Here is a 20956-nt window from a genome sequence, read left to right on the forward strand (position 1 = left end):
GTTTGATATGTGCACGCGCCCCATTCACTACAATGGGAGCTTCTCTGTGCACTCCCGTAGCGGGCTAGATGCTGGATCGCCTTGTAGGAGTGCACTAGATGAGCACAGCTCCATCTGTATCACCCTTAAGCATGTGACCTGGTATTACTCTAGAACTGAAAACTGAGTTGAGAAATATTTTAATGAAAGTTTGCAACAATTTTATTAACAATGCACGGTGCTTATAATAGAATATCACGTATTATTTGGTCCCATTTATCACAATACCTGTAGATAAACAGCACTTCTGGAAAGCAGCTTATTTTCCATAAACAGCTTTTTCGGAAATTCAGGCAGTGAGATAAGAGCAGAGTATTGAGACAGATAGAATGATGCAAGGAGCCCTTCAAACTCCCTCAATTCCAATCCACAAATATATGCCATACAAATGGAGCCACGCTGATTGTGCTCCATCTGTGCCTAGTTGCGCTGTGCGAGGTGCAACTTCTGGGAACGAATGGGACGCGCATGTATTACAGTAATCACAGCCAGTGTTTTTACTTGTAACAATGTTACCATGGAGTATGGGGAGGGCAGCTGATATCAGAGGTGTAACAGGAGATATCAGTGATGTCTCCTGCGTTACATGCATCATGAATGGCTCCATAGCTTTTTTACATAAGACCAGGAAAAGTTTGGAATATTGCAAAATTATAGGATGATGAATGTGCCACTAATACCTTTTTCAGACAGAAAAGTCTGAATGTCCCGGCAATTACCCGGCATTTAAGTTTCGGGTCGTTTTGCCGGGACCTGCCTGATTCCCCCTTCACACAGACATGCAAATTACCGGGTCAAAAATGTCGACCCGGTAATTTGCAGATCAACACGGGTATTTTGTCTGTGTGAAAGGGTCAACCTGAGTCATAATTCCCATGTCTCCGACCCTGGTAAATTCCTGGGTCGAAGTCCCGGGAATTACAACACGGGTTGACCCTTTCACACAGAAAAAGGACCCGCGTGTTACATGAAATTACCGGGTGGAACCGCTTCACCCGGTAATTTCATTTTCTGTCTGAAAAGGGTATAAATGTTGTTCATCCTTTAAGGAGAAATGTTAGAAAAACTCATATAAGAAGCAGATCCTGTTTAGTTTTAACATAGTGATTTGTAATAGATGAAGATCAATTCAGATCGATTTTTTTTTTTAGTACCAAAGATAAATAGTGGAAAGATCTAGAGTACAATGCACAATGACTTAAATTGATACCTTTACATTCATTTTGGAAATGTATAATTATAGTAAAAACTATTATTGTAATATTTCAGTATTGTTCTAGTACTGTACTGTAGATTTAATAAAAGCAAACTCTTATTTTTAAATCTTTTGTGTGTTAAATTGTAAAATGTATCTCTGTATTGATCCCAAAACATAATTACAGTACACATACAGTAGACAGAGAAATATAGAGGAATATGCAAGTCCAGTGCATGAGTTCTGGTTGCCCTAGGGGGTGGTACTTGATATACCGGCTATCGGGATCCTGGCATTCAGCATACCGGAGCCAGAATCCCGACTGCCGGTATACCGACAACTAATCTCCATCTTAGGGTGTCCACAACACCCCTGGAGAGAGAATGAATACACGCACCACCGTGCCCGCATTGTGGTAAGGGTTCTTTTGCGCTCGCACCACTGCCAGCATTCCGGCGGTCGAGATCCCGGTGCCGTTATGCTAGGCGCTGGGATCCCAAGAACCGGCAGTTCATAATACACCCACCCTAGGTACACCCCATCAGCCCTCTCCCTCAATGACCCCCCCACCACCATCTAATGTGCCCTATTCCCATGCCCCTTCTTACCTTTCTTGGATGTGTGGTGCTAGCCTGTGACACTGTAGCCAGATCCACACTGCCAGCATAATGAAAACATAGAGGAGCAGCAGTTGGTTGCTTCACGTGAAAAAAGCAACCAGCTGCTGCCCCCCCCCACCACCATGTCATCAGCTGTGCTCAATATTAGGGTACCATGGTGACAGCCAAGATGCATTATGTCACTCATTCAATGTTTTAGGTGCATCTTACAGCCTGGTGAGGGAGGCAAATGCCAAGGATGGCATGGAGGTAGTACATGTCCTGGAATATTTATTAAAAGTACTTATAGCCTTACTCCTTGGAGAATTAGATATATTGTCTTATACCTCAAGAGGTTACTCTCTGCAATAATTTTCCCCACAATCTTTGCTCTGTTATTGTTATATCAAGATGGCAAAAAAAGATCAGAAAAAGGTTTTACTTTTGAATAATGTATTTTCTTGTGTTTAAAGATATTTAATATTTTTTATGTCTGTTTTTAATAAGTGTTATTTATTCCCTTTTTGTTCACAAAGTGAGACTTAAATCCCAACCCTGAGCTACCTGTTCCGCTGTATACGCAATCTGGATAAGCCACCAGTGCAGGTGCAAATCAGCAGAGACTGGCCTCCTGAATTAGAATGTTAGCCTTTACTGTTCCAGGTTATTCTCGCCATGGCAACATAATATCTTTAGGTAGCCTCGATAAGAAGTTGCTGATAAAAATTAACTTTTATCACTGCTTGATAATAAATAGGCTCCATAGAGAGAAAGAGAGAGACAGACTGACAGACAGATATATCAAAAATAATATTGTGACTGACAGAAGTCATGGTACTGTACAAAATATATTACAGACAATAAATGTGATGCACTGTGACATGTCGTACATACCCAAGTCATTAGGAGACATAACTGAGTTACTGAATAAACCATTTTATCCGATATTTAATGATTTTGCAAAGTGATATGGCTGCAATGGGTTGGAGAAGAGCAAATTTGGTTCCTACAGTATACTCAGAGGTCTCAACTACAGAAAAGACCATCTAGGGTGAGATAGATATTTGAGGGTTTTTTAAGACACTATATTTATTTATGTATTCATAGTAATCTTTTTAGCACACACACATATTACGCCGCACTTTACACAGAGTAGTCATTCACATTGGTCCCTGCCCCAGTGGAGCTTACAATCTATATTCCCTACCACATGTACACACACATATACAATAGATTTTTTTGGTCAGAATCCAATTAACCACCAGTGTTTGTGGAGTGTTGGAGAAACTGGAGAACCTAGGAGAAACCCAGGCAAACAGGGGAAGAACATACAAAGACCACATAGATAGGGCATTGATGGGAATCAAACCCAAGACCTCAGTGTTGTAAGGTAGCAATGCTAACTACTATTCCAACCATGCTGCCCATATTCAAGATTCAAGATGTATTCTAGAAAATAAAACAATCACTTTTCTAAAAATAAGCATTTGACTCTTTGCCTCATAGGTTCTTTTAGACTCTTGGTCTAGAACACAGGTTCTCAAACTCGGTCCTCAGGACCCCACACGGTGCATGTTTTGCAGGTCTCCTCGCAGAATCACAAGTGAAATAATTAGCTACACCTGGGGACCTTTTAAAATATGTCTGTGAGTAATAAATACACCAGTGCACCTGCTGGGTTTCTCTGCAAAACATGCACTGTGTGGGGTCCTGAGGACCGAGTTTGAGAATCCCTGGTCTAGAATATATAATATGTACTATTGGTTAAAATACTGTAATATAATTACGGCGAATATTGAAAACTGTAAAAAACAAATCAGTTTACTGTCAGCACAGAGGACGTGGCAGCACCAATTAGCTCTTGGAAGAAAAGCCATTCAGCAGCAAAAATGGAACTTTGCCATAAAAGCCATGAAACCATGGAATGCATTCCCATAAGAACTAGCAATTAGACACAGTGTAGATATAATGTAAACCGTACTTGAATATGCTTCTGAATCTCAGGTGGCTTTCTCAGTTACTGTACCTGTAAAAAGTCGGACAGTTTCCCGGAGGCCACCTGAGTTTAGTGAGCAGCCCCAGGCGGCTTGATTATGTGATTGTGATTTGCGCTGAAACCCACCATCATAGCACCACCCTCCTGATGTAAGCATACCGTAACTGCAGTATGACTCTGATGGCAGCAGAGCCATAGCAGGGCACTGCACTACCTTGTGCTGGCTCACACTGCCCCCAGCACATGTGCAGTCATGACATCACATGACGGAAGAGGGATCTGGATTCTAGAAATGGAAACAAGGCACATCTTCATCCAGTTTACCAGAAAAATATAGTTCCCTTTTGATTATATGTTCCAGTTTACCAGAAAAATATAGTTCCCTTTTGATTATATGTTTTTCTAGTTTAATTTGCTAAATGTGTGTTTTAACATGTTGGCTATATTTTTTCCTTGTTTTATGCTGCTAATGTTTTTTTTTTTACATTATTTTATTGAATATAATTTTTTTAAAGTAGATTTTTAATAAACATCAGGGTGTTGTAAGTATGAATGTTTTAGTGATATTGTAGTTTCATTTGTGATATCAAGTGGTGGCAAAATAAAACATTCTAGTACTGTTGTGCTATAAGAAATCTTATATTTGTATTTTTATTACTAGATCATAATTAAGTTTAATATTTTTTTATTTAAATGCATCTAGCTGTTAAGAAACCAAAAATTTGTACACTATAATTGTAAAATATATGATATACTGTAATAACAAATGACACATTTACAGTAGATCTGCTCTAGACAATTCTATTCAGTAGTTTAACAAGATTTTCTAGTTTTCAAATCAGGATTGGAAGAGATTATACATCACTTTAACCTGTTCCGTTTGTATAGCAAACAGGTAGGAGGTCTCGTCCCTAAGACCTCAATGTTACCTGAATCTGGGAGCTCATTTGTCCCATGAGGTCACCGCAAAAGAGAGCCGAATCCTTAAAGTTTTAATCAATTCCATTTTTATAGAGCATCTCCATTCAGTGCTATTGAAAATGACTGGATGGATACTACACTAGGGAGGCAGGTTAATTAATAAGGAGTTATCCAGAAAAGTAGTAAAAAATATGAAACAATGCAGAGGTGAAATAACTCAATAACGTTATAAGAAAACTAATATATATATATATATATATATATATATCCTTTTAAATTGCTTAAAAAATACATTATTTATCATCAATCAAGTTTTATAAAATCATTGTCATCACATTGTAATCCACATGTGTCAGGAAAACACACTATAAGCTGCAAGCAAAGAAAACAACATAAAAGTGATATTATCTCACCTGGTTAATTTCATTAAACCAGCTTGAGTCAGCAGAGGCATTATTCTCTTTCTCAGTACCTGTTATTTGGGCAGCACTGAGTGGTTTTGTCAATGTAAAATCAGGTATATTTGCTGAGGGGAAACAAACTGGATAGCACGGCCCTGGTGGATCTGGTGGGGCCATCCTCACTTCCATGTATTTCAAAGTACCATCTGTATTCAAGTACAGTGTTGGTTTGTACTGATCCACGTAGCTCTTGGAATGTGATTTGTTTGGAAAACAAAACCCACAGTAATTGTCATAGTACTGATCCTTCCTAAGGCACCTCACAAGTAAAATAGTAAAGGTAACAAGAAATACTAAACTGATTGCCACAATGGAAATAATAAGATACAACGTCAAATTGGTTGCTGATTTGGCATTTGTAAGAAAGTCATGAGATTTGGGGCTTTCCTGTACAACATGATCCATGATAGTCACAATCACAGTGACTGTAGCTGACAGAGAAGGTTCCCCGTGGTCACTGACTGATATCACAAGTCGGTGCTCTGTGGTATCTGCCTCATGTAAGCCCCGCAGAGTTCTGACTTCTCCTGTGTACTCAGAGATGTGAAACAAAGCCGGGCTGACAGGCTGAGCAAGGCTATAGATGAGCCAGGCATTGTGCCCAGAATCTAGATCCACCGCAGATACCTTACTGACTAAATATCCAGCAGCGGCAGATTTTGGGATGTTCTCTTGAGCAATGATTTCCCCTGAGCTCTCTGGGTATAATATAGTTGGATGGTTGTCATTTGTATCCAGAATAAACATGAAGACAGAAACATTGGAAAATAACTTTGGAGACCCAGAATCTTCTACTCTTGCAGTGATTTGTAGAACCTGGAATTGCTCATAATCAAATGAACGTTGGGCATAAATACTCCCAGTGTCGGAGTTAATGTAGACAAATGAGGAGACAGGAGAACCGTCTATGTGGCTCTCAGCTATGGAATAAATCAGGTTTGCATTAGCTCCCTCATCTGGATCTACAGCAGATACTGTACACAGCAGTCTGCCGGGCTCATTGTTTTCTGCTATGAAGGCATTGTAGGCAGTCTGTAGAAACGCTGGAGGATTATCATTAACATCGGAAATATTAATGGTGACTGTAGTCTGGCTGCTTAAAGATGGAGACCCCAGATCAGATGCAATCAGTGTAATAGTATATTGTGAGACCTGCTCCCTGTCCAGATGTCCACTAGTGACCAGTGAGTAACGATTGGACATGGGCTGGCATCTAAAGGGTAAATTTGGTGATACATCCAGTTTTACTTCTCCATTTTTTCCGGAATCCTTATCTCTGACTGTAATAAAACCAACAACAGTTCCTATTGGGGAATTTTCAGATATTTCTTTGTGTTTTGAAGTGAATATAATTTCTGGGGTGTTATCATTTACATCTTCTACTTGAACCTTGATTACACAGCGCCCCTCTAGTTTAGGTGACCCTTTGTCTACTGCTTTGATGAATAATTCATACAATTTTGAGTCTTCATAATCCACATCTCCTTTCACAAATATTTCTCCAGTGTTTGAGTTTATTTCAAATATTTTCTCAGCTGAATCCAAAGTATGGTGATCAAAGGAATACAGGATTTCCCCATTTGCACCCTCATCCTGGTCTGTGGCATTTAACTTTATGATAACTGTGTTTATTGGGATATTTTCTATGACATGAATCTTATATTGTGATTTATCAAATATTGGTGAATTATCATTAATATCTAATACTATGATAGATATCTGAGTTGTCCCTGATCTGGGCTGCTGTCCCCCATCAATAGCAGTAACAATTAGCCTGTGCTCTGCTTTTTCTTCTCTGTCTAGAACCTTTTCCAGTACTAATTCTGGAATGAGCGTTCCATCATCACGATTTGTTACAGACAATGAAAAATATGGATTTGCATTCAGTTTGTACTGACTAATACCATTAATTCCCACATCTAGGTCCTGTGCAGTCCGTACTGGAAAACGGACACCAGAGCTTGTCACCAGCTCTGTAATCTTTATAACTTGGTCATTAGTTGAAAAAATAGGATTATTATCATTAATATCTAAAATCTCAATTTCCAGACTAAACAGCTCCAGAGGGTTCTCAGCAACAACCTCTAAATGCAGCAAACAGCTTGGGCTGGACGCACACAGACTCTCTCTATCAATTCTCTCATATACAGTCAGAGATCCAGTCTTGTGATCAATAGCAAAATATCTGCTGTTCCCTTCAGATCCCACACTCAGTCTCCTTTTACTAATATCTGCTGGGTTTAATCTCAGATCTGTAGCTAAATTCCCCACAATAGTCCCTGGATCTGACTCCTCAGCAATAGAATAACGAAGCTGCCCAGAGACCCAGCCCCAGCTACAAAGGAGAAAGGAGATTGCTACTTGCCATTTCCAAGCCTTTGTTGAGCTTTGGTTGTCCATATCTTAAATTCTTCTTCTTATCTTGTATAAAATACACATCTTATTTATAATCCAAGTATATTTGTGGTGTAAAAATAGATAATTTTGCTGAAAAATGCCTCCTCTGCTGCATAAAAAAACATCCACTGGGTTCTCATCGGAGCAGCAGCTCTTCTTTGTGTGAGAGGAAAGATGGGAGGGTGATTCACTGAGCCAGGGGGAGGAGAGTGCAGGATGACATGAGCAGATCTAACAGTACAGCCTAAATGCTTGTTTGGATGACATGTGTGCCCTCTTCTGGCCAATAGTCATAACTTCAGTTTAAAAAATATAGTAAGCTTTGCAGTTGAAACTAAATACAATTTTATTTGTTTTTTTTAAGCAATTTATGACTTATCATAAAATTTGTTTTAGAACTTCAGATTTTATTCATCTAGCACTTTATGGGAATTATCATTTTAACTTATATAATTACAGGTTGAGTCTCCCTTATCCAAAATGCTTGGGACCAGAGGTACTTTGGATATCGGATTTTTCCGTATTTTGGAATAATTGCATACCATAGTGAGATATCATGGTGATGGGACCTAAATCTAAGCACAGAATGCATTTATGTTACATATACACCTTATACACACAGCCTGAAGGTCATTTTAGCCAATATTTTTTAGAACTTTGTGCATTAAACAAAGTGTGTGTACATTCACACAATTCATTTATGTTTCATATACACCTTATACACACAGCCTGAAGGTCATTTAATACAATATTTTTAATAACTTTGTGTATTAAACAAAGTTTGTGTACATTGGCCCTCATTCCGAGTTGATCGGTCGCAAGGCGAATTTAGCAGAGTTACACACGCTAAGCCTGCGCCTACTGGGAGTGTATCTTAGCATCCTAAAATTGCGACCGATGTATTCGCATTATTGCGATCAAAAACTACTTAGCAGTTTTAGAGTAGCTCCACACTTACTCTGCCTGTGCGATCAGTTCAGTGCTTGTCGTTCCTGGATTGACGTCACAAACACACCCAGCGTTCGCTCAGACACTCCCCCGTTTCTCCGGCCACTCCTGCGTTTTTTCCGGAAACGGTAGCGTTTTCATCCACACGCCCCTAAAACGCCGTGTTTCCGCCCAGTAACACCCATTTCCTGTCAATCACACTACGATCGCCGGAGCGAAGAAAAAGCCGTGAGTAAAAATCCTATCTTCATAGCAAAGTTACTTGGCGCAGTCGCAGTGCGACTATTGCGCATGCGCACTAAGCGAAATTTCACTGCGATGCGATGAAAAATAACGAGCGATCAACTCGGAATGAGGGCCATTGAGACATCAAAAAACAAAGGTTTCACTATCTCACTCTCACTCAAAAAAGTCCGTATTTCGGAATATTCCGTATTTCGGAATATATGGATATGGGATACTCAACCTGTACTTATACTAGAAGAGAGAACATTTAGAAATAGTTTTCTAACAATGTAATTAAATTATAATAACAAGAGATGGAACAATTAAAGTATACATTTTGTATTTACAATATAAGCCTGAGTGTCAAATAGATAATATCTTTGCATATATAAAGAGCTGCTATTCATAATGTAACTGCTCAACAGTTGTTTTGTATTATAGTAAAACACATTTACTTGAGACCTTAACTCATGCCTGAATGGATTTTTGACATATAATAAAATCACAAAAACTGTGTCGCATAGCATGTGCTGCCTAAACTATTACAATCATATTGTTATAAACCTGCTACGTTATAAAATTATGTTCTGTACTGTATCTCTTTAATCTGAGGAATTTGCCCATTTGAATACACATATAAAATAGAGAGGTGGGCAGACACCCAGTACATTGGTTTTGCTTCTAATTCATCATTGTGGGGTTTTTTTTGTCAAAACCATCCCCAAGTGTTTTTGTTTAGATAAATCGGTAAAAAAATAAAAAATAAATAATTGATAAAAAATAATAATAATCGATAAAATTATGTAATTTTTGCAACCAAAACCCGTACTTAAAATCCAAATTTCCAACCGCAGTAGATCTGAACCATTACTTAGTTTGGATCAGATCTCTTTGGGAGATATGTACCTGGTTTTGATTTGGATTCACAAAATTTGTGAGGATTCGGATTTCTAGAGAACCAAACAGCACATCTCTATTATAAAATAAATACATAGATAAATAAATAAACATGGCGGAGTAGTTAATACAAATATATACACTGACACCAAGCACTGCATCTTGACACACCTTGCTATAATGCCAGAGACATATACTGTACCAACATAAACATATAGTCTACGCAAAATAACATTACACCTAATTAAATCAGCAAAAGTGAATGAAATGAAATAGTAAGGAGAGATAAATTAATCAGAGTCAAAATTAAGCTCTTTACTCCCAAACTATAGCTTTGGGACCTCTTGGAGCATATATGCCAGGAAGTTCAGAGAACGGAAAGATAAAAAGTACTGTAAATATGGTAATATGATTGTGTCTACTATTTATACCTCCTCTGTTAAAGATCCCAGTGCCATTCTGGGAGAGTAGCTACTGTAGGTATGATTTTAATGTATTAAATATAAGATTCCACAATCTGTTCCATTGCTTTCATTTCTCAAAAGCACTATGCATTGATTTGACTTTTGAGCAATCAACCATGGTACAATATTCTGTGTCATCTGCAAGAAGACACACCTTCTCTCATCATGGATGGATTAAGAGAAGAGGGGGCTTGTTATCAGTGCAGGACCCCCTCCCTTGTTGGAGGAATTGCAGAGTAGGCTCTGGCACTGTGCCATACTCTACTTTCCATGCACTCATCTCTGAGAGCATGGCACCTACGCCATTTTCATGGTGATTGCTCTGTTGCACAATCACAGATCTTCAGGAAAATAGCACCCGTGAATTCTGTGGTGCTGATGGGCAGGTAAATATCACCTACAGTATGGGTGCAGGGTGTGCGGTGTTGGGCCTCCTGGATCTAAGGACCCATATGCACCACACTGTTCACCCATTACAGATACTTCCATTTCTCTTGTTGTATATCTAATAAATATATTATAGAAATGAGGATCCTGGACTGAGTCTGAGTTATGTCACTGCTTACCTGCCCTTCATCTGGTCAAACATCTATCCATCGCGCTTTGACTTCACTTTAGAAGATATTACAGGTTGAGTCTCTAATATCCACAATTCCAAAATACCTAATATTCCAAAATACAGATGTTTTGAGCATGACTGTGAAAGTGACTCATCTGCTTTCTGATGGTTTAATGCACACACTTTGTTTAATGTGCAAAATTTTCAAAAAATATTGTATAATGTTATCTTCAGACAGTGTGTATAAGGTGCATATGACACACAAATGCAATCAGTGCTTAGATTTGGGTCCCATCCCCAAGATATCACATTATGGTATGCAAATATTCCCAAACACAGAAAAATCCAACGTAAAAAGTCCTTTTGTTCCCAAGCATTTTGGATATGGGAGGCTGAGCCTATACCAGCCGCATTTGGTTATCCATCATTGTACATAGACATACAGTACTGTACCACCCAACCAGCCAGTTTTTGTCTGGACAGTCAGAAGTTTCTTTAAGATTTGTGGAAGTTGGTAGATGTTCAACTACAAATAATTGAATTTTTCTGTTAAAAACCCCACAATGTGCCCATCCTTCTTTGAAGACCTCTGGATATTGGGAGGTATGCATATATGTAAAGTACAGTATATCAGAGTAAGTAGTATATTATCTGGGATATAGTCTATTGATTTACAGACTCCAAACAGCTGATTATTAAACATAGAGAAATAGAGACCTAGGCGCTACAGTACAGACGTGCGGTGGAAACAGTAATAAGGAAAACACTCGTTTAACTCTTTTAAGAGTAGCAGCTCGTAATACAAGATTAGTGTATGGTATACACATAGAAAAAATGGGTAGTGAAGAATACAAGCGCTAATGAGTGTGGTGAAAATTATAACGGAAATGCTCAGGTGGGTTAAAAGATTATTAATATGGCCTTGGACACTTATCTGGTAAATCAAAACTTCCAGCCGGTGTTCATCATTTTAGGAATAACATGTAAAAGAAGAAACGGCAAACATAGTGTGTATCGTTCACAAGTTAAAATAGAGCTTTTCGCAATATAGGGCGCAAGCTTAGGGAACTAGGCTATTCCCAATAAAATTATAATCTGTAGCTTCACAACATAAAATACAGATTTTAATGAACAATACAGACACGGCTAGACAACACACGTACAAGATTTAAAATCATAAAAGCTTATCTGTCCATTCTAAGCATAGGGGAGTCAGCAATCAACTGTCCCAGGGACACAGGATAGCCAGAGTTTATGCGTACAGGATAAAAAAGTTCAAGTGCTTATCTGTCCATCAAGGGGAGTTTCAGCAGCAGACAGTTCCAACGCGTTTCGTCCTTCAGAGTGTGGACTTCTTCAAGGGGATCTCCTTGAAGAAGTCCACACACTGAAGGACGAAACGCGTTGGGACTGTCTGCTGCTGAAACTCCCCTTGATGGACAGATAAGCACTTGAACTTTTTTATCCTGTACGCATAAACTCTGGCTATCCTGTGTCCCTGGGACAGTTGATTGCTGACTCCCCTATGCTTAGAATGGACAGATAAGCTTTTATGATTTTAAATCTTGTACGTGTGTTGTCTAGCCGTGTCTGTATTGTTCATTAAAATCTGTATTTTATGTTGTGAAGCTACAGATTATAATTTTATTGGGAATAGCCTAGTTCCCTAAGCTTGCGCCCTATATTGCGAAAAGCTCTATTTTAACTTGTGAACGATACACACTATGTTTGCTGTTTCTTCTTTTACATGTTATTCCTAAAATGATGAACACCGGCTGGAAGTTTTGATTTACCAGATAAGTGTCCAAGGCCATATTAATAATCTTTTAACCCACCTGAGCATTTCCGTTATAATTTTCACCACACTCATTAGCGCTTGTATTCTTCACTACCGATTATTAAACATAATTCAACTTATGACACAAAAGTGTGATAGAAGGGGCATGTCCTCAGCATGCTAAAGTCCTGAAAGCTCGCTTACAGTATCTGCAGGCCACCACTGCACAGGTCCTTCCTCTTACAGTCCAACCAGGATATCCATTCTCAAGCAGACTCACCTCAAGTCTCTATGGATCAACAGTTTGAGAGAAAGGCTCTCCTCCTCAAACTGTTAGGGACCATGGGCCAAATTCATATTTGTACGCAAACCCGATGGTATGCAAACAGGAGGCGTCTATCTCCTACAGATGCCTCCTGCTGTATTTGGATTTTACCGACACAGAATTGTACAACCACTTTCTTGTGGCTGTGCAATTCCTTACAATCATGAATCAGCCCCATAGTGGGATCTACTGGATTGGAGGATTGCAGTGGCGCACCCAGGGGGGGTTTCCGAGTACCCAGAAACCCCCCTCCACTTAAAAAAAAAAAATTTTTTTTTTTTTAGCTGCATGAGTATTATTAATGACTGTCTAGCGTCCTCTGCAGCCTGCTGTCTTCCTGGTGGCACTTGCAAGTGCAATAAAAGTTTACTTTATTTTAATTATAGTACATATATATCCATGTGCCCACATATATACACATGTATATACATACATACATATAAACACACACACGCACACACACATATGTAATATATATATATATATATATATATACATGTGTATATATATATATATATATATATATGTGTACTGTATGTGTGTGTATATATATATATGTATGCATGTTTAATATGCTATGTATATGTGTATATGGGTTCACTACGATCTCCCGGCGGCCGGCCTCCCGGCGACCAGCATACCGGCGCCGGGAGGCCGGCCGCCGGCTTACCAACAGTGTGACGAGCGCAAATGAGCCCCTTGCGGGCTCGCTGCGCTCGCCACGCTACGCGCACCACACTATTCTATTCTCCCTCCAGGGGGGTCGAGGACCCCCACGAGGGAGAATAAGTGTCGGTATGCCGGCGGTCAGGCTCCCGGCGCCGGTATGCTGGTCGCCGGGAGCCCGACCGCCGGCATACTGAAGACCACCCGTGTATATGTATGTGTGTGTGTATATAAATATATATATATATATATGTGTGTGTGTAGATATATATATATATATATGTGTGTAGATAGATATAGATATATATATATATATATATACACACACGCACACACACTAGTTTTACGGACCCAGCATATACTGGGTCACCTCAGTCCCCACCCCCGTGATTGGCTCCGCCCAGTTCTGGAAACCCCCCCATGCAAATCCTGCGTTTGCCACTGGATTGTAGCAATATAGGGAAGTGAGGTTTTTTTATTGAGCCCACCTAACTTCTCCCTACACATTTTTTTCACTTTTGCGTGAGTTATCATTTATGCATGACTGAAATATATGGAAAATAAAACTAGATGATAGCAGTAACATAATTTTAGACTTCATATACAATACAGCAAGAGGATTCAAGGAATATCACATTATACTTTACCCAGTGTTTTGCATCATTATCAGAATAATGGACTGTATTTTCCAATATTCTACAATTTACAGAAAATTTTCAAATGTAGAAAATTGAAAACAACATACAGTACATTGAGCTAATGAAAAACAGCACGCTTGCAATGTTTGTATATATATATAGACATTGCCTCTCACATTAGTTTTGAAAAAAAGATGTTAAAGGTATCTACCATTTATACATAGCGTGAGAATCAATCTAGTAAAATCCATTAACACCAGTGTTAGCACTCCTGTATATTTTTCACAGATACTAACTACATGTACTTCATTTGCACAGAAACCAATACATGATAATCATTTAAATATTTGACAAATAAAAAGAACAAATGAAAATAAAAATCTAGCAGACCATTAGACTTAGCTTAGAGATAAATAGTAAATGTGATGGAAACTCCCTGCACATTGCCATATTGATCACAAAACATGTTAGAGGATTAGAGAGACTTCATCTCAATAATGCACATCCCTCCCTTAGGACACTGGGAGTCATTCTGACCCGTTCGCTCGCTGCTTTTTATCGCAGTCAAGCGAACGGGTACCCACTGCGCATGCGCCGGCGCTGTAGTGTGCCGGCGCATGTCAGATGACCGAAGGCCATAGCTGGGCTGCAGTCGCCTCTGCCTGATTGACAGGCAGAGGCGGTCGTTGGGCGGGAGGGGGTGGAATGGCACCGTTTGGACGACGCTTCGTGGGCGTGGTCCGGCCAACTCAGGCATGGCCGGACCGTGCGGGGAGTGGCCCGCAGTGGCTGCGTGACGTCATACACAGCCGCTGCGGGCCGGGGAGTGACAAGTAGGTCCCAGCCAGCATGCTAAAGCTGCGCTGGTCGGGAGCTACTCTTGAAGTGCAAAGGCATCGTAGTTGTGCTGTGTCTTTGCATTTGTGGAGGGGGGGGGGCGGCACTGACATGCGGGGTGGGATAGCCCTGCACTGGGCGTCCCCCCACATGTCAGTGTGATTACGATCATCTCGGAATGAGGACCACTGTCTTTTACTAGGTGTTCGCTGCATATGCTGAACATCCAGCTAATTACAATAAATATTGTTGTACAGCTAGGCATTCCCTTTCCAATTAACTTCAGATTCCAGAAATTCAGCACCAAGAAAAAACTTGTTACACACACTTGGCTATCTTATCGGATGTTAAGAAGTTATCCCATGTTACAATGTACCAATAAATATGTAAGGAATAAAGACGGTAAATGAGGAACCCCAGTCATCCTTCTCAGATTTAGATCTGCTAATAGGGTTCTATTGTTTGCTTATAAAAACATAATTCCAAATGGGTTATATCATCTCCACAGAGTACTACAATGCTCTGTTTATTATATACAAAAAAATTATTAAAGCTTCAGAAAATATGATTTGCAATTGGCACCATGGTGCAACCCCAAAAAAATAGATTATGTGATTTTTAAACCCAAGATTTTTAGGACTGGATAATTATTAGTATACATATGCTTAATTAGATTGCTGCAAATATGAAACAATAAAAGAAAGACCTTCTAATCCAAATGGATGATGTGAAAGACATGACATAACATGAAAAGAGAAGGATTGGAATACAATTATTCAGTTATCTCACCTGGTTTGTTTCATTAAACCAGCTGGAGTCAGAGGATGGATTTGTCTCCATGACCATATTATTTACTTGTGGAACCTGAAGTGATTTTGTCATAGTAAAGTTTGTATTATCTGTTGGAGGGAAACAAGCCGGATAACATGTTCCTGGTGCTTCTGGCGGCGCCATCCTCACTTCCATGTATTTTAAAGTTCCGTCTGTGTTCAGGTAAAGTGTTGGTTTATACTGATCCATATAGGACTGAGAGAGAGATTTGGTGGAAAAGCAAAACCCACAACCACTATAATAATTCTTCCTAAGGCACCTCACAAGTAATATGGTAAATGTAACTAGAAACACGACACTAATGGCCACAAGGGAAATAATAAGATATAAAGTCATGTCTGGTGTTGATTTAGAGTTTATCTGAAAGTCATGAGATTTGGGACTTTCTTGTACAACGTGATCCATGATAGTCACAAGCACAGTGACTGTAGCTGACAGAGAAGGTTCCCCGTGGTCACTGACTGATATCACAAGTCGGTGCTCTGTGGTATCTGCCTCATGTAAGCCCCGCAGAGTTCTGACTTCTCCTGTGTACTCAGAGATGTGAAACAAAGCCGGGCTGGCAGGCTGAGCAAGGCTATAGATGAGCCAGGCATTGTGCCCAGAATCTAGATCCACCGCAGATACCTTACTGACTAAATATCCAGCAGAGGCAGATTTGGGGATGTTCTCTTGAGCAATGATTTCCCCTGAGCTCACTGGGTATAATATAGTTGGATAGTTGTCATTTGTATCCAGAATAAACATGAAGACAGAAACATTGGAAAATAAATTTGGAGACCCAGAATCTTCCACTCTTGCAGTGATCTGTAGAACTTGGAATTGCTCATAATCAAAGGAACGTTGGGCATAAATATTCCCAGTGTCAGAGTTAATGTAGACAAATGAGGAGACAGGAGAACCGTCTATGTGGCTCTCAGCTATGGAATAAATCAGGTTTGCATTAGCTCCCTCATCTGGATCTACAGCAGATACTGTACATAGCAGCCTGCCGGGCTCATTGTTTTCTGCTATGAAGGCATTGTAGGCAGTCTGTAGAAATGCTGGAGGATTATCATTAACATCGGAAATATTAATGGTGACTGCAGTCTGGCTGCTTAAAGATGGAGACCCCAGATCAGATGCAATCAGTGTAATAGTATATTGTGAGACCTGCTCCCTGTCCAGATGTCCACTAGTGACCAGTGAGTAACGATTGGACATGTGCTGGCATCTAAACGGTAAATCTGGTGATACATCCAGTTTAATTTCTCCATTTTTACCAGAATCCTTATCCCTGACTGTGATAAACCCAACAATAGTTCCTAATTGCACATTTTCGGGTACATCATTAAATTTAGAAGTAAATGTAATTTCTGGGATGTTATCATTTACATCTTGTACCTCCACCTGAATAACACAGTGTCCCTCTAGTTTGGGTGATCCTTTGTCTTCTGCTTTAACAAACAATTCATAAAAATGAGACTCTTCATAATCCACTGTTCCCTTAATAAATATCTCACCAGTGTATTGGTTTAATTCAAATATTTTCTTTGCAGAATCCACAGTATGTTGATCAAATGAATATAAAATGTCACCATTTATCCCTTCATCAAGATCTGATGCATTTAATTTTATCACAACTGTATTTAAAGGTAGATTTTCCAAGACACTGATTTTATAGCTTGACAGATCAAACGTTGGTGCATTGTCATTGATATCTAAAACTACCACAGATATCTGTGTTGTTCCCGATCTTGGTTGATCTCCACCATCAATGGCTGTAAGTATTAATGTGTGCCTGGCTTTTTCCTCCCTATCTAGGCTTTTTTCCAACACTAATTCTGCAATAAGGGTCCCATCCTTACGTATCTTTTTAAATAGAGAAAAATAAGGATTCTGGTTTAATACATACTGACTAACGTCATTTTTACCCACATCTAAATCCTTTGCTGTTTCTAATTGAAATCGTGCTCCAGAGCTGGAAAATATTTCTGTAATATTTATTATTATGTTATTACTTGCAAATCCTGGTGCATTATCATTTATATCCAAAATCTCAATTTCCAGACTATGCAGCTCCAGAGGGTTCTCAGCTACAACCTCTAGATACAGCAAACAGCTCAGGCTGGACGCACACAGACTCTCTCTATCAATCCTCTCATGTACAATCAGAGATCCAATTTTCTGATCAATAGCAAAATATCTGCTGCTCCCTTCTTTTCCTAAACTCAGTCTCCGTTTATTAATATCTGCTGGGTTTAACCCCAAATCCTGAGCTACATTCCCCACAACAGTTCCTAGATCTGACTCCTCAGTGATAGAATAACGAAGCTGCCCAGAGACCCAGCCCCAGCTACAAAACATAATGGAAAATGCTACTTGCCATCTCCAAGCCTTTGAAAAGCTCTTGTTGTCCATATCTTAAATCCTTCTTTTAAATTTTGTTGAAAATAAGCATCCTCCTAACAATCCAGATAAGTGTGCTGTACAAAAATAGATCCTTTTCAAGGGAAAAACCCTATTTTCTTGCATTGAAAACATCCACAGGGTTCTCATCGGAGCAGCAGCTCTTCTTTGTGTGAGAGGAAAGATGGGAGGATGATTCACTGAGCCAGGGGGAGGAGAGTGCATAGCTGAAAGGAGCTGATCCTCCACAGATTAAAAAAAATCTTGGAAGACAAGTCTGCCCTCTTCTGGTCAATAGTGATCTCTACAGATGTTTCCTTTAAAATGTGATTTCTTTATGTAACATTGAAAAGTAGATGTGTTTGGTTATTTCATGTTTAGTAAAACCACCCCACTAGTTTCTAGTTTTTTTTTGTAGTAGGAAGTCCAAATAAAAACCTTACTATAAGTCCCTGACAAAAGGTAAAATATAATGTTCAATGTGAAAAATGATGCTGCTATTGAAATGTGTCAGTTGCGTAATGCTTATTTTTTCTCCTAAATAGATAAGTTATATTAAAAATGTAAATACTTTGTCCCTATGTTTTCACAGAATCAGACACTTTGTTATAATTTTGCTGTCACTAAGCTAAAAAAAACTATTTTGAAACATTGAATTAAATTCTATATTAGTTTAGGAAGGGAGAATTTGGTTAACTTGAATGAGTATGAGCTAATCCACTGGTTCCCAAACTTTTTTGAGTCATGGCGCCCTAGAATATCACAAATTTTTTCACTGCACCCCAAAGTCAAAAGTTTTTTATTGAGAAATTTTACATCGTCTCAATTGAATAATGCCCACACAATTACATTCTGGCATAACGTTTCTCAAATACCTGTATTTTCTCCTGTTATCTTCACTATGTGCTGCCCCAGAGGTCCCCTTACCTTCCTTTTCCCACTCTTATCCTGCATTTTCCACTTTCTATCCTTCTTCCTTTCCTTTGTCCTCACACTTGAATATTAAACATCTGTCATCTATTCTTCTTTGCTTACTGTGTACCCATACTGCTTCTTAATCTGCACATTTATTGTCTTCTGCAAAGGATTGTAGTTTGTTTACAATATTCTCTGAATTTACTTGATACCCTCTATAGATTCTCTTAATAAAAAAATAAAAAAATATATGGTTTAAATCTTTATGTTCATTCATTTACACTATGATATACCAGCTATAAAATGCACGCTGCAGACTAAACTCTCCCTATTGCAATAACATACTAATGTGCAGGACAGATGAACAGGTAACTGGAATTTATGCTTCAAGTGGTATCCATAGTATGAAGAAGTAACCTGTTTTATATCCCATGGAGGTTATCTGTTATGATAGTTAATGTTCCATACTTGGATACAAATGAATTTTTTGGAGGGAAAGAATGTATTATATTATCCGTAATCTATATATTTACAACATCACTCTGTAATTCTGAGTTTGTTGCCTGTGTGTGTCGTAGTCATATATGCATAACATGATAAATGTCAATGGGGGTAATTCTGAGTTGATCGCAGCAGGAACTTTGTTAGCAGTTGGGCAAAACCATGTGCACTGCAGGTGGGGCAGATATAACATGTGCAGAGAGAGTTAGATTTGGGTGGGGTGTGTACAATCTGCAATCTAAATTGCAGTGTAAAAATAAAGCAGCCAGTATTTACCCTGCACAGAAACAAAATAACCCACTCAAATCTAACTCTCTCTGTGTCACACGCCAGAGGCGGCGTTCGCCGCGCTTACCCTTGCGTGCCTGCTGGTCTGTGTTGCGGCCTCCGCCTTCGGTGGGCCACGGGCTCCGGCGTCTGGCTGGCGCGGCTCCCGGCGGTTCTCTGGGGCAGGGGCGCCGCCATGACACCCGGCATCACGTGGGCGGGGAGCAGGTGATGTCATCAGACTGTTCCGCCAATCCAGCGGTGGCGGGAGATTCGAAGTCAGACTCCGGACAGAGCCTCGGCGCCTGAGTATCGTCTTTTCCCCTGAAGTGGATGCCAGCGCTCTTGTTCCCGGCGAGAATCTCTGAAGTTGTACTCCAGTGTCTCCGGCATTTCCAGGTGCCAGTTCGCTGCATAGTTTCCAGCATTCCCAGCGGCTGGTGTGTCTCTCTGCGGTCCAGTCACCAGTGCTCCTTGGAGTCAGCGTGGGCTGCGGGCCCTAATCACCGTTCTCAAGTTCTACAAATTATCAGCGTCTAAAACCACCGCACTCAAGTTCTTCAAATCATCAGCGTCTCAATCACCGTTCTCAAGTTCTACAAATCATCAGCGTCTTAAACCACTGCACTCAAGTTCTTCAAATCATCAGCGTCTCAATCACCGCTCTCAAGTTCTACAAATCATCAGCGTCTTAAACCACTGCACTCAAGTTCTTCAAATCACCAGCGTCTTAATCACCGTTCTAAAGTTCTGCAAATCATCAGCGTCTTAAATCACTGCACTCAAGTTCTTCAAATCATCAGCGTCTTAAACCACTGCTCTCAAGTTCTTCAAATCATCAGCATTTTAATCACCGCTCATCAGTTCTTTAAATCATCTGTGTCTTTAACCACCGTTTACAAGTTCTTCAAATCATCAGTGTCTTTAAAACATCGCTCACAATTTCTTCAGTCACCAGTATCTTTAACATTGCTCACAAACTCTTCAATAGGCCTGGACATTCCCTCATAAGTTCCCTTTCTGCTATATGACATTGAGTTGCTCTTTTCCTGCAATAAAGCTCTTCAATATTTCACCAAGCCTTACTGTCAGAGTCCTGTATGAGGAAAT

At 39.6% G+C, this 20956-nt stretch overlaps 1 protein-coding gene across 43 annotated transcripts in view; it reads right to left on the reverse strand.

The window, feature by feature from the left end:
• The window catches only part of LOC134933410 (protocadherin gamma-C5-like), a 688451-nt gene that overhangs the window by 95736 nt on the left and 571759 nt on the right, over window positions 1-20956 (reverse strand). For 2 of the 43 annotated variants that reach the window (XM_063928576.1, XM_063928563.1), the window contains exon 1: window positions 5164-7753. The exons of 40 other annotated variants lie outside the window; for them this stretch is intronic. In XM_063928576.1, the coding sequence (XP_063784646.1) occupies window positions 5164-7611 (2448 nt within the window). In that variant the 5' untranslated portion in view covers window positions 7612-7753. Of the gene's footprint in view, window positions 1-5163; window positions 7754-15733; window positions 18338-20956 lie in introns of those variants that run through there. One more of the 43 variants, XM_063928578.1, reaches the window with a different exon arrangement.

This window comes from Pseudophryne corroboree, chromosome 6 (assembly GCF_028390025.1).
Source record: "Pseudophryne corroboree isolate aPseCor3 chromosome 6, aPseCor3.hap2, whole genome shotgun sequence".
NCBI classification, from domain to species: domain Eukaryota; kingdom Metazoa; phylum Chordata; class Amphibia; order Anura; family Myobatrachidae; genus Pseudophryne; species Pseudophryne corroboree.